General features: G+C 47.5%; 1 protein-coding gene across 12 annotated transcripts in view; it reads right to left on the bottom strand.

Annotated features, from left to right (window-relative positions):
* LOC306937824 (triple functional domain protein) overlaps nucleotides 1-15,000 on the bottom strand; it is a 142,181-nt gene that overhangs the window by 96,502 nt on the left and 30,679 nt on the right. For all 12 annotated transcript variants that reach the window (XM_079521798.1, XM_079521802.1, XM_079521804.1 and 9 more), the window contains exon 2: nucleotides 12,475-12,525. In XM_079521798.1, coding sequence (XP_079377924.1) covers nucleotides 12,475-12,525 — 51 coding nt within the window. The remainder of the gene's footprint in view (nucleotides 1-12,474; nucleotides 12,526-15,000) is intronic.

The raw sequence follows: 15,000 nt of genomic DNA, 5'->3' as shown, positions 1-15,000 counted from the left end.
CCAACCAGAACAAGGCTATAGCTCCCGTCAGCCACATAGGAGAGCGTCTGAGTCTGAGCAAAGCGCCACTCCTGTGTGAGACGTTGTCATCTTAACGGGACCGCTCCGTCTCAACAAAAAGTTGGCCTGGCCGATGATGGCTGATGGGAAAGGCAGTCCAATTTGCCACCGTAATACAGTAGCAGCCCCCGGTGGGGAACACGAGACCCGCCAACGTGGCACAGGGATCCAGCCTGCCCGCTCAGAGGAAAAACTGTAGCCAAAAGCCTAAATCCTGCCATTCCAAAACGCGTTAGTTAACCCATTTTGGGCGGGAACCCCTTTTGGTGTTTTAAACATTATGTTATAATTTAGCTATTGAAAAATAGCAGATCTACAAGCCCATAGCGCGCCACCGAGTGGCGCGCTACGAGCTTGCAGGTCTGCTATTTTTGAAAAATCATGAAAATGTGGCGCAAAATTGGAATATATATTTTTTCAGAACGAACATTTTTAACTCAAATCTTTGCTTCTGGGGGGGGTCCCTGAAACAACATATTTTCAGATGGGGGTTGGCGACCAAATACATGTACATTTTGGGGTCCTTGACATGAAAAAGGTTGAGAACGACTGACATAGAAACATGGGTTTTTCTGAAAACTATCATGATTTAGAAGACTCGAACTTAGGTATAAATGGGTTAAGTAACCACCATATTTCCTAGCTCCCCCCCACCCTGCCCCCCCACCCTCCCCCTCCTCCCATCATCTTGACACTTTCCGCACCTCCTCGTGGAAAACCCTGATGCTGACATTTCCACATGACGTGACGAGTGGATGACGTGGTACCACCGTCTGTCAATCTGCGCTGGGGAGGCTAACGCCAGCCGGTCGGATCGCCACCCTCCTGCTTTACCCATTTAGACGTGTTGTAAACTTCTTTATATACCTCTCTATCCGGGGGAAAGTATCTTCTGCCCTTTCATGTTTCCATCTGAGATATAATTTCTTTAGCACACAAAGTGACAAAGTCAATGTCAAGGTTTTTAAGAAAACCATTTAGGAGGCGTTTTTTAGGATGGACCTTCAGGTCTGGGGGGTTTATAAGAAGAACTGTGGAACAGACTTTACTCAGAGCCGTTAATCTAACGGACACACTTTGAGACGTAGTAGGGGGTGGGGTCACGGGTGGGACAGAAAAAGGGGGTTAAGGGTGTTGTCACTGTGAGGGCTGAGCTGGTTTAGGGGGTCTGGGGTGGGTGGGTGTGGGGTGGGGTGGCGTGTGGGGAGGAAGGAAGGGGGATAATCCACAATATGTGGAGTGATAACGCCAACACTGCACTCTGTCAGAGAAGCTGCTTAGGAGGGAATGAGGGGGACTTTGGTCTGGGGGAAGAATCCCCCGCACCCCTTCCTCCTCCAGAGAGAGGCAGGGAGAGGGGTGGGGAACGGGTGAAAAGAGGTAGGGTATAGGCGTATATTCTTTCTACGTCCGAGCATAGACATGGTAACGCCCCGCCTGCCTCTGATTGGCCTACCGACACTGCCCGTCTTGCCTGTCCTCTGAGATGCAAGGCTACTCCGTGGTGGGAAATAATACGTACGTACAAGAGAATGGCAACACACGACAGTAATTTGTATATTTCTATATATAAATGCACCATTTATTTGATTGAATAATTGATTGAACACGAAGGCCTATGTACTATGATTTGATTTGGCTGTGTTCTAAATTAAAGTGTTAGTGTTGATTATCGTGTATTAATCTAAACTAACACTAAACTAATACTATTATACTAATAAAGATCAAGGGAAAATACTTTTTTTTTTACAGTACAATAATGTTTAAAGTTTACACATGTATACAAATAAACAGGCCAACGGCATAAACAATATTAGTTTACCTCTTCTACAAAAATAAAAGTTGCTGTCGCGCGTGCCAAGCTGTCATTCTCTTGTAGCCATTATATATCGTACTTGACTTGTATTATTTATTTCCCACCACGGAGTAACCTCGCGCAGCAGACTATCCAGCATGTATATTCCACCTCGGAGACACCGGCTGTGTCGGTAGGCCAATCAGAGGCAGGCGGGGCGTTACCATGTCTATGCTCGGACGTAGAAAGAATATACGCAGGGTACAGGTACGGCGAACACAATCACAACGTTTTACTTGCCGATTAATTGTCATCATATAGATAATTGTGATTCAAGATTTAATTGTTTTTCTATTGAACATTGGAACATGAAAATGTCATTTCCGTTTGCCTTTTAGGGTTTGTAAACAAGAACGGGGCGCTGGGCAGATATGACAAATAACTGAAATATACAAAGAAATAACTGGCAATAACCGGATACCAATAATCAAAAAGAAGTACTGTGCAAACTGCAATGCCAAAATAGGCCATATTTAATCATTTTATACTCAATACAATAAAATGTGAAAGCCATCAGAGTAAAGGCCCACCAACTTATATACTTAGTTGAGCAGCGGTGTCATGCATCTACAAGCTCAGAGCACGTTATGCATGTTCTGGGAGCTAAAACTCAGTGTGAGAGACTGACTATAATCGGATCTCCTAACTTTGTTAAGAGTCTGAGTCTTGACTGAGGCTAACCGAATTGATAGGACTTCGGACGGGAAAGGTGGAAGAGTTCAAAGAACAAGTTAAATCTTAGATACAAACTCAGAAGAACAGTTCTGGCGCATTGGCGCCTTTATGGAAGAGGAGATGACGTAACGACTAAGTTACATGACGTCAACCTTGACAGAGAGAGAGAGAGAGAGAGGGAGAGAGAGAGAGAGAGAGAGAGAGAGAGAGGGGGGGGAGAGACAGACGGAGAGACGCTCCAACATATCTCTAAATCACATGAAAGGCGTTTGACATCTCCAGCTGCATGTGTGTATCTTTAGACAAAAGGAGTGATTACAACAGGTCAAAACTGTGTGCGAGTGCATGTGCGTGTGCGTGTGTGGTGGTGGAGTCGTGTGCTCGCTGTCAACACACCGACACCCTCGCACAGTGAATGTGTGTGTGTCTTTGTCTCTTGGCAGTCAACACTCACCCAGACATGAAAAGGCTTCCGACCAGTAGGGTCCTGAGAGGTCAAGTGGGCATTAAAGGGGATAATACTACAAAGCAATTTACCACACACACACACACACACACTTCCACCATACTAGCACCTCACAAAACCCTGGGGAGGTTGAGACTGAGACTGAGAGTGAGAGAGAGCGTGTGTGTGTGTGTGTGTGTGTGTGTGTGTGTGTGTGTGTGTGTGTGTGTGTGTGTGTGGGCGGAGCCAGAATGCAACAGTTGGTCGGAGTGAGACAGATGGACAGTGTGGTATGGACTATAGAGGGCGGGGGGGGGGGGGGAATCATTGCTTACATACCACATAAATACGCACACGTACGTACGTGCAGAATGTGTGTGTGCATGTGTGCATGTGTGCGTGCAGTGCACGCTATGCACAGTTGCACTCATTCACACATAACAGTACAGTACATGCACGAATGCACCAGTATGCAGTGCCAAGACGCACAAGCGTACACACACACACACACACACACACACACACACACACACACACACACACACACACACACACACACACACACACACACACACACACACACACACACACACACACACACACACACACACACACACACACACACACACACACACACACACACACACACACTTGAGGCCAGTGGCGTACAGGAATAATCTCATAATGGTCCATGATAGCAGCTGACTTGGAGACACTGGTTCCACAACCAGCTGTTGTCAGCAGAAACTATAGAGTAGTCCCGACGATAACATTTTTTTCAGACCAAGTACGAGTGCAAGTACTTAATTTTTAGTACTCGCCGATACAGAGTACTGATACGAATACTTTATTTTTGTTGAGTAACTACTTATTTGAGCTCCTTTTCCTCATGGATGCAGATGGATCTCCGATCTACGCTTGTCAGTTGTCATGTATGCTCGTAGATCAGCTGTTTTTGAAGATTTGCTGCAGTGTTGGGTCAGGCTTGCTCCCGTTGCATTCGTTCAGCCTATAGTGTCAATTGGATGTTTTGGTACTCGGGTCAAAGTATCGTGGCCGGTTCCGAGTAACCGAGTACGAGTACTTGAGGGTGGTAATCGGCCCGAGTAACCGGTACCAGTATCGTTATCGGAACAACTAACAGAAACTGTGCGTGTGTGTGTGTGTGTATGTGTGCGTGCGTCTCTCTTCCAGGTACTGGGTTGGCTGATGTATGCATGTGTATATTTAATGTGTCATTATTTGACTTGATTTGTTATGTAGCCGATGATGTGTCCCAGTTTTTAACCGCTTTAAACCTGCCATCCCTATTTTTGGGGCATGTCATTATAATTGGAGAATATTTTCGGAACTTTCCAAAAGTTTTCACAAAGTGGTGAGCTAGATCGGCTATTTATTTATTTATTTTTAAATAGGCCTTCAGTGGTTAAAAAAGCAGAAGCATTTTATGTAGACATAGCACTCGATAGTGTATAAACATATAGTTTCATTAAAGGCAGAGCCTGATTGGTTGAGCCTCAATTGGCTGAGGCAGAGGCTGGAAATTGCACAGGTGAAAGGAGTTGGCCTCATTAGGCCCACTGGCAAGAGCCTTGCCCGAGCCTTTTGTGGTGGTTCTGGAGAACTGTGGGTCCGACCGACTCTGTACCGGGCACTGCACACCCTGCGGGGGTGTGGATCGCGTGTGTCGAATGTGAAGTCGGCGGGTCAAACGGTTCTCAAGTTACGTGCATACACGCGCGCGCGCACGCACGCAGGCAGACAGAGACGTGGCGCATGTATAGTAGGATGCCACTGTTAGGTTCTTAGCTTACGTATGATTCTTGATGACCATTTGTTATGTATTGCATTGTATTTGCACTGTCTGCAAAATGCGAAAATTGTAAGCAAAAAAAGAAAAGATTAGAAAATGAAAAGATATTGGTCAAAACATTGGTAATCGAGGGTCTCAAAATCGGGATGCATCAGACCCAAAAATATGCCATTGGTCGTGGCGTGTGTGTGTGTGTGTGTGTGTGTGTGTGTGTGTGTGTGTGTGTGTGTGTGTGTGTGTGTACTCGTCACTTCCCACATTGACCGCAGGTCTGGAATGCTTGGCTGGGGGATGTGTTGGAATGCCAGGCATTCCCTGAGGCTGCTCCCAGTACAGAGAGGGAAGGGACGGGTCGGGAATAGTGGATCGCCTCCCCACTCGCACACACACACACACACACCTAGGGCTGTCACCATCATATTTTACTTTCATCATTGTCGTATACAAATAATTGTGATTAACAATTTAAGTGTTTTTATCTACATTGAACATAGGAAAAGAAACCGTTTATGTTTGGCTTTTAGGCTTTGTCAACTAAAATTGCACGGAGCAGATCTGACAAATAGCTTAACTATACAAAGAAAATGACAGACATATTAATTAACTTTATACTTTCAAACGGTAGTGGAAATAGCCTATCTGCAAGCTCGCATCACAACAACACATTGTGAGCTTGTAGATCTGACATTTCCACTGTTTGAAAATGTATATGAACATTTTTCAACATGGAAAATGATGACAATTATGCAAACGTGCAATAATTGTGAGAGGCCTGGGGAGGGGAGGGACAGGAAGAGGACAGCCCACCACCCGCCACACCTGAACACGGTCAGAGGCCTGACGAGGGGAGGGACGGGGAGAGGACAGCCCACCCGCCACACCTGAACACGGTCAGTGGCCTGACGAGGGGAGGGACGGGGAGAGGACAGCCCACCCGCCACACCTGAACACGGTCAGTGGCCTGACGAGGGGAGGGACGGGGAGAGGACAGCCCACCCGCCACACCTGAACACGGTCAGAGGCCTGACGAGGGGAGGGACGGGGAGAGGACAGCCCACCCGCCACACCTGAACACGGTCAGTGGCCTGACAAGGGGAGGGACGGGGAGAGGACAGCCCGCCCACCCACCACACCTGAACACGGTCAGTGGCCTGACAAGGGGAGGGACGGGGAGAGGACAGCCCACCCACCACACCTGAACACGGTCAGTGGCCTGACGAGGGGAGGGACGGGGAGAGGACAGCCCACCCGCCACACCTGAACACGGTCAGAGGCCTGACGAGGGGAGGGGCAGGAAGAGGACAGGCCACCCGCCACACCTGAACACGGTCAGAGGTGGAAGCAAGCAACGCGCGTGGAATGTTGCCTATTGTGTCTCAAGACACAATGCAATAAACACTACAGGCTGGGCAACCATCAAACTAGAATGGGACCCAAACTGCGTGCGTAGTAACGCCTGAAGCTTATATGTGCAACAACACTGCTCCTGTCAAAAGGGAGAGATGACCTCTTGCCTTGGCGGTTGGAAATGTGATCTCTCACGTGGGAGATGAGATCCAATTCCTGCTAGGACATCACGGAGTGCACCTTTCATTTAACTCAATTTCAGAGCCTCTCTCTCTCTCTCTCTCAGAGACTGAAGCGCTGTCTTATCCTCCCTGCTGCTTAATCAAGCAGCCTGTGGTTTGTAATTATTTACCAAGACGATGTTCTCTCTCGCCCCAATAACACCCAGTCTTTCTCTCTCTCTCTCGTATGTCAGACAGTGCCTCCTGATCTTCTAGTCTCCGTTATAATTTATTCGCCGTCGCCCATGGGGCGTCGCTTGCCAAAAAAGAAGAGATCCGCACGCTTGTTAGCATGTAGATCTGACTTTTTTTTTTTTTTTTTTAAGATCAGTACCACGGCTAAAGTCTAGCCTACGTCACTCTGTGTTTCTGGCTCCTCCTCCACGGTCCACGTCCAGTGGCTACAGGTCCCAGAGACAGAGGCGTCCTATTGGTCGCCGCAACGCAGGGCAGGCTCTTTTATTGGCCTTTGGCCAGCCTGATCGGACACAGCTGTGGATGCTTTAACAATGCCCACACTGTGGGTACAGCTGGCACCAGAGACGCTCAATACACACACTCAGGGACGCACGCGTGGTGGATGTGTGTGCAAGTGTGCAGACACATGCAACATCCATGCCTGCATACACGCATACATGAATACATACATATGTATGTGTGTGCAATTGAACACACATACGTTACAATAGCCATTCTTGGCTGCGCGCACACACATCACACAGTCACACACACACGAATGCAATGACTTAACAATAAAGTACATGTAATCAGAGCCACACGGTTTGCGGTATACAGAGAGAATTCAGGCATAATCTGTGAAAGCATGATGGCTGTCGTAAACGCTGAGGCGACAGACAGCCCCAACACTGAACTACTCACAGCCTCTAGACTTGGGGAAGTGGACCAGAGTTGGCTCGGCCGCTCTCTCTCTCTCTCTTCTTCCATCTACACCAAATCTCTTCGCCCAGAAATAGCCGATCTAGAAGTTCACAATGCGCTACACTGCCCCTGGACACAGGCGATTTATTTGTGTAAATCCCAAAGGTCAAATTAGCCTTCGTGATTTTGGGGGATAAACACTTGAACCGAGAACATATTTACAATTAGTGCAAAAAATCACTTATTTGCCGACATCTCATTTGGCCGAACAGTTGGAACACTTTTAACCCATTTTGGGCGGGAACACCGTTTGGTGTTTTAAGCATTACGTTGTACTTTAGCTGTTGAAAAAAAAATTTAAATCGTGAAAATGTAGTGCAAATCTTTGAATATATATTATTTCAGAGCGAACGTTTTTAACCCAAATCTTTGCTTCTGGGGAGTCCCTGGAACAACATATTTTCAGATGGGGGTCGGCAGCCAATTTCATATCATTTGTGGGGTCCTTGACATGAAATATTGAGCACCACTCATACAGCAACATAGGTATTTCAGAAAACTGTCAGAATTTAGAAGATTCTTCTTTTTTTTCCCGACGTCAGGCCTAAATGGGTTAAACCGTAGTTACTGCCCTTTGGCTCTGTAAGGCAGAACCAGTGCTTTGGAGGGCAGAACCAGTGCTCTGTAGGGCAGAACCAGTGCTCTGTAGGGCAGAACCAGTGCTCTGTAAGGCAGAACCAGTGCTTTGGAGGGCAGAACCAGTGCTCTGTAGGGCAGAACCAGTGCTCTGTAGGGCAGAACCAGTGCTCTGTAGGGCAGAACCAGTGCTCTGTAAGGCAGAACCAGTGCTCTGTAGGGCAGAACCAGTGCTCTGTAGGGCAGAACCAGTGCTCTGTAAGGCAGAACCAGTGCTTTGGAGGGCAGAACCAGTGCTCTGTAGGGCAGAACCAGTGCTCTGTAGGGCAGAACCAGTGCTCTGTAAGGCAGAACCAGTGCTCTGTAGGGCAGAAACCAGTGCTCTGTAAGGCAGAACCAGTGCTATTTTTGGAGCATGGACCCCAGAATATGGACGCTGGGGGTTCAAGTGGTTTAAAAACGACACAGACTGTGTGTTGTATTCTTCTTCTGACCCATTCTCTCTGCCCTACTGTCTGGGTCTGGGCCATGCAGAGAGAGAGAGAGAGGGGGAGAGAGAGAGAGAGGGAGAGGGAGAGAGAGAGGGAGAGAGAGGGAGAGGGAGAGGGAGAGGGAGAGGGAGAGGGAGAGGGAGAGAGAGAGAGAGAGAGAGAGAGCCCTCTCCCTTGTTCTCGTTCTCCCCATCCGTCCAGACCTCTAATAGCAGGGTAGAGTAACGGAGAGGGAAAGCGGGCCAGGGTTACCCCGACGACACAAACACAGCAGGGGAGGCAGACAGAGAGAGAGAGAGAGAGAGAGAGAGAGAGAGAGAGAGAGAGAGGGGGAAAGAGAATTTAACCCATTTAGGCCCGACGTCGAAATTTAAAAAATGTCTTCTAAATCCTGACAGTTTTCTGAAATACCTCATGTTTCTGCATCAGTGGTGCTCAATTTTTCCCCAGAATTATCTGTATTTGGCCCGCCGACCCCCCCATCTGAAAATATGTTGTTCCAGGGGGGTCCCCCCCCCCCCCCCCCCCCCCAGAAGCAAAGATTTTAGTTTAAAATGTTCGCTCTGAAAGAAGCGAAGATTTTCACGCTTTTTCGAAAATAAAAATAGCAGATCTACAAGCTCATAGCGCGGCACCAAGTGCCGCGCTATGAACTTGTAGGTCTGCTATTTTTCCAACAGCTAAAGCATAACATAATGCTTTAAAACACCAAACGGAGTTCCCGCCCAGAACGGTTAAGGCCAAGTGCTCATTCGCTCGGCTCTCTCGATATGTGCCACCGGATCTCAGTCTCACATTAAACCACTGGATCTCAAAGTGGGGGGTGTTGTTCGGAACCCCCAGGGGTCCTTCCTTGGTACTCGAGGGGGTTCCATGGGGTCCCCAGCGAAAAAGGAGGAATAGTTTAAAAAGCTTTATTTTATTTTTTCCGGCTATTCGGATGTCCAAAAATGAACTAAATCTCCTCCCAGGGGGTGTCCCCTGCAGGCAGAACATCTTTTCAAATGGGGAGTTTGAGGACAAATACATTTGGCCGTCAAGGCCAAATCCGTGCCATGAAAATGTCTGAACTTCCACTGAACTAAACAAAAGGGGGATATTTGGTGAGGGATAGAACAAGAAAACAGAGATGGAAGCCAGAGAAAGGGCAAAGGAAGGGAGATGGACAGGATAAACCCAAAGCCCCCCCCCCCCCCCCCCCCCATACACAGACACCCTGCTCTCTTACTAAAAAGCACTTCTCAGCACATCTGTCGACATCCGACGGCATTAGCATTATTACATAACATAACACACACGCATACACACACACACACACACACACACACAGAGAGACACAGAGACACACACACACACACACACACACACACACACACACTCTCTAAGCACCCACTCAGACCTGTGTCAGTGGAGGTCAGGCCAGCGCAGATGGCCTGGTTTAATTCCACCCGGGCCCCACCCGGGGACCCTCTCAAACAGGAAGCGATCGTCGCTAAGTCAGCACAAGGTGGCTAAGAGCGGAACCCCTCTTCCTTGAACAACACTGACACAGACTAGTGGAACAGTGACCATGAATGGAGCCACCCACAGGGCAGTGGATGGCCTAGTGGTCTGCTTTGGGTGACCAGTACAACCTGCTAGGAGAAAGAAGAGAGTGCAGAACTGGCTCACTGGAGCAACAGAGCACAACAGAAAAGGTTTAATCCATTTAGGCCTGACGTCGAAATAAAATAAATGTTCGCTCTGAAAGAATATATATTCAAAGATTTGTGCCGCCTTTTTACGATTTTTCAAAAATAGCAGACCTACAAGCTCGTAGCGCGCCACTCCGTGGCGCGCTATGAGCTTGTAGATCTGCTATTTTCAATAGCTAAAGTTAAAACACCAAAGCCCGACCGACGCCAGATTCAGGTCTGATGCCGGTCCCGGTTTTTAGAGTCCTAGACTAGTGGTTCCCAAACTTTTTCATGTAAAGGACCCCCAAATTGACATGTTTTAGCCCACGGAGTGGACCCCATTTGAAAAGACATGCCAGGGACCCCCATAAGAGAAGATTTTTACAGCTCTAGCAATGACTCTCAACGTTTTATTTCAAGGACGCCCAGTTTGACATGCATTAGTTTCATGCATTTTTCAATTGGACCCCCAATTTATATTGTAAAATCAATGTTAATTTAACTCTTGAGAGTGTCGGGTCCATTTGGTTTCATAGGTACACTCTCAGAGTTACAGACCCACAAGGGCCCATTTGCTTCCTAACTATCATTTAGCTGGGGACCCCCTGGAACTCCCTCAAGGACCCCTGGGGGTCCCCGGACCCCACATTGGGAACCACTGTCCTAGACCACAGATTACCGATTAAGATATTTAGTAAAAAAGTGCAAATTATTGTGATTAAAAAAAAAAAAAACTTTGATTAAAGTTTCTATTTGAGAACATTTACCTAGAATGTATTTCATTTAACTACTTATTGAATATAATTGAAAAATAGACAGAGGAATAACTCTTTTGGTCCACTGAATAGATATTGAAAAATTACTGCAAACTTTTGAAAATGTTCGCTGTTGAAAGTGGTCAAAATGGGGAACATGTCGGCTGCATAACTGCCGATACAGATTCCACACACGTATAATAGCCGACATATCGGCCAGAACAGTATATCAGTTGAGCTCTAGTGAAGTGATGTGATAGATGGAGGATGTTTGAGGAGAGGAACCAAACCAATTGATATAATCTAGCTTTTATTATTGTTATTTTTCATGTCACACTCGGGTAGGTCGTTAAAGTGTTTGAATGCAGGTTAAGTGGTAAAAAAAAGATATGGAGAGGAGAGGAGAGGAGAGGAGAGGAGAGAAGAGGGCCTCATTCGTGAGGCTGGCGTCACTACAGAGACAGGTGCTTAGACACAGGTAGCCAATCAGGGCTTGGGAAGACGCAGAGTATGACGTATGGATCAGAGGGTGGAGATGGAGAGAACATTAAGAACGGGAGAGGAAGCATTAAGGAGTTGTTGTCGAGGAAGGGAGACGTGACGGACTACAGCCAGAACTGATTCTACAAATGTGCTTCTAAATCATGACAGTTTTCAGAAATGTCAGTGGTGCGGTGCTCAACCTTTTTCATGTCAAGGACCCCCAGAATTATCTGTATTTTGCCGCCGACCCCCGTCTGAAAATATGTTGTTCCAGGGACCCCTTGAGTTAAAAATGTTCGCTCTGAAAGAATATATTCAAAGATTTGTGCCACATTTTCAAAAATAGCAGACCTACAAGCTTGTAGAGCTTGTAGATCTGCTATTTTTCAATAGCTAAAGTATAACATAATGCTTAAAACACCAAAAGGGGTTCCCGCCCAAAATGGGTTAATGACCATATGACATTATGATCCGTTATCAGAATAAAATGTAATGAAAAAATGACACCTCAAAATTAAATGTGCTGATTCACTTGAAGCACCCATTTTCTAAAAAAGTGGATTCCTCCTGTCAAATGTGTAATTACTAATTTCAATGTATCTTTAAAGAGTCCTATCAAAATAATCTAATTCAATAAAACAAGGTGATGAAATGAGATTCTGTGATGCCCGATTGAATTGTTTGCTCAAGAAATGTAATGTATTAATTAATTTGTGAGGTCATTGTGTTATATGCTGCATACAGAAAAGTGTGAGTCTGTATCTGTGTGACCAGGAATTGCCATATACCTGCTAAGGACAAGTCGATGCGTTTGTGTGTACAGTGTGTGTGTGTGTGTGTGTGTGTGTGTGTGTGTGTGTGTGTGTGTGTGTGTGTGTGTGTGTGTGTGTGTGTGTGTGTGTGTGTGTGTGTTCTGTTTCGGCTGTTATAGGCAGTTTGTCTGTGTGGAGGAGGAGGTGCCATGTGTATCCTTAAGTGAACATGAACTGTCAACCCCGTTATATTGGTCTCCTTGTAAAATGAATTGTAATTTGTGGATTCAAATAAAGAAATCGAAATGTGTGTGCGCGTGTGTGTGTGTGTGTGTGTGTGTGTGTGTGTGTGTGTGTGTGTGTGTGTGTGTGTGTGTGTGTGTTACCTGCTATCTGACCCAACACATCTCCTTTTGGCTCTTTGGGGAGGGAACCATCTGTAGAGAGAGAGAAAAGAGAAGAAACGATGATGTTGTTTCTGGGAGACAGAGAAAACCATCCTCACCGTTATTTCACCAACAGGAGGACAACCTCGAGGACGGATGACAGAAGCAGCTTCATCAGGCCAGCCAGGAGGACCATAACCCTCATCTCCTCACTATAGGGACTCTGAAAGCAGCTTCATCAGGCCAGCCAGGAGGACCATAACCCTCATCTCCTCACTATAGGGACTCTGAAGCAGCTTCATCAGGCCAGCCAGGAGGACCATAACCCTCATCTCCTCACTATAGGGACTCTGAAGCAGCTTCATCAGGCCAGCCAGGAGGACCATAACCCTCATCTCCTCACAACAGAAGCAGCTTCATCAGGCCAGCCAGGAGGACCATAACCCTCATCTCCTCACAACAGAAGCAGCTTCATCAGGCCAGCCAGGAGGACCAGAACCCTCATCTCCTCATTACAGAAGCAGCTTCATCAGGCCAGCCAGGAGGACCAGAACCCTCATCTCCTCATTACAGAAGTAGCTTCATCAGGCCAGCCAGGAGGACCAGAACCCTCATCTCCTCATTACAGAAGCAGCTTCATCAGGCCAGCCAGGAGGACCAGAACCCTCATCTCCTCATTACAGAAGTAGCTTCATCAGGCCAGCCAGGAGGACCAGAACCCTCATCTCCTCATTACAGAAGCAGCTTCATCAGGCCAGCCAGGAGGACCAGAACCCTCATCTCCTCACTATAGGGACTCTGAAAGCAGCTTCATCAGGCCAGCCAGGAAGACCATAACCCTCATCTCCTCACTATAGGGACTCTGAAAGCAGCTTCATCAGGCCAGCCAGGAGGACCATAACCCTCATCTCCTCACTATAGGGACTCTGAAAGCAGCTTCATCAGGCCAGCCAGGAGGACCATAACCCTCATCTCCTCACAACAGAAGCAGCTTCATCAGGCCAGCCAGGAGGACCAGAACCCTCATCTCCTCATTACAGAAGCAGCTTCATCAGGCCAGCCAGGAGGACCAGAACCCTCATCTCCTCATTACAGAAGTAGCTTCATCAGGCCAGCCAGGAGGACCAGAACCCTCATCTCCTCATTACAGAAGCAGCTTCATCAGGCCAGCCAGGAGGACCAGAACCCTCATCTCCTCATTACAGAAGTAGCTTCATCAGGCCAGCCAGGAGGACCAGAACCCTCATCTCCTCATTACAGAAGCAGCTTCATCAGGCCAGCCAGGAGGACCAGAACCCTCATCTCCTCACTATAGGGACTCTGAAAGCAGCTTCATCAGGCCAGCCAGGAAGACCATAACCCTCATCTCCTCACTATAGGGACTCTGAAAGCAGCTTCATCAGGCCAGCCAGGAGGACCATAACCCTCATCTCCTCACTATAGGGACTCTGAAAGCAGCTTCATCAGGCCAGCCAGGAGGACCATAACCCTCATCTCCTCACAACAGAAGCAGCTTCATCAGGCCAGCCAGGAGGACCAGAACCCTCATCTCCTCATTACAGAAGCAGCTTCATCAGGCCAGCCAGGAGGACCAGAACCCTCATCTCCTCATTACAGAAGTAGCTTCATCAGGCCAGCCAGGAGGACCAGAACCCTCATCTCCTCATTACAGAAGCAGCTTCATCAGGCCAGCCAGGAGGACCAGAACCCTCATCTCCTCATTACAGAAGTAGCTTCATCAGGCCAGCCAGGAGGACCAGAACCCTCATCTCCTCATTACAGAAGCAGCTTCATCAGGCCAGCCAGGAGGACCAGAACCCTCATCTCCTCATTACAGAAGTAGCTTCATCAGGCCAGCCAGGAGGACCAGAACCCTCATCTCCTCATTACAGAAGCAGCTTCATCAGGCCAGCCAGGAGGACCAGAACCCTCATCTCCTCACTATAGGGACTCAGAAGCAGCTACATCAGGCCAGCCAGGAGGACCAGAACCCTCATCTCCTCACTATAGGGACTCTGAAAGCGTGTGCCGCCCTGCCATGACGCAAGTCCAGTTGGTGCCGCAGCATACTTGGCACCACTTGGCACTTAAGACCCTCTAGACTTAGTAAAAACAGACATGAGTTCAGGCCCGGGCGGTTAGTGTAGCGGTCCGGGGACCTAGGGGCTCCATTTTCGTCACCGCTAAACCCCTTATCCCTAAACTTCTTTGCCTTTTTTTTAGTATTTTGCAAAACATTTTTGAATAGTTAAAATGGCCAGTCTACAAGCTCACAATGTGTCAATGTAGATAATGTAGACAAAATAGTAAAAAAAAAAAAAAACGCCCCACCCCTCTCTCCTCATTTCCTGACCATAATGTACGCCATCCAATAAAGGCAGAAAAGGCCCAAAAAATATCTTACAAAACAGACATGAGTTCCACTGTACTTGATGAATTCTTCCATCTACACCAACTCTCTTCACCAAAAATAGACGATCTAAAAGTATGAAGCTATTTCCAGTCTGTCCTGATGATAGAAACGGA

Source organism: Electrona antarctica, assembly GCF_951216825.1.
Source record: "Electrona antarctica genome assembly, chromosome: 15".
NCBI classification, from domain to species: domain Eukaryota; kingdom Metazoa; phylum Chordata; class Actinopteri; order Myctophiformes; family Myctophidae; genus Electrona; species Electrona antarctica.
Note: the sequence above shows the minus strand (reverse complement) of the source record. Positions and strands in the feature narration are given on the sequence as shown.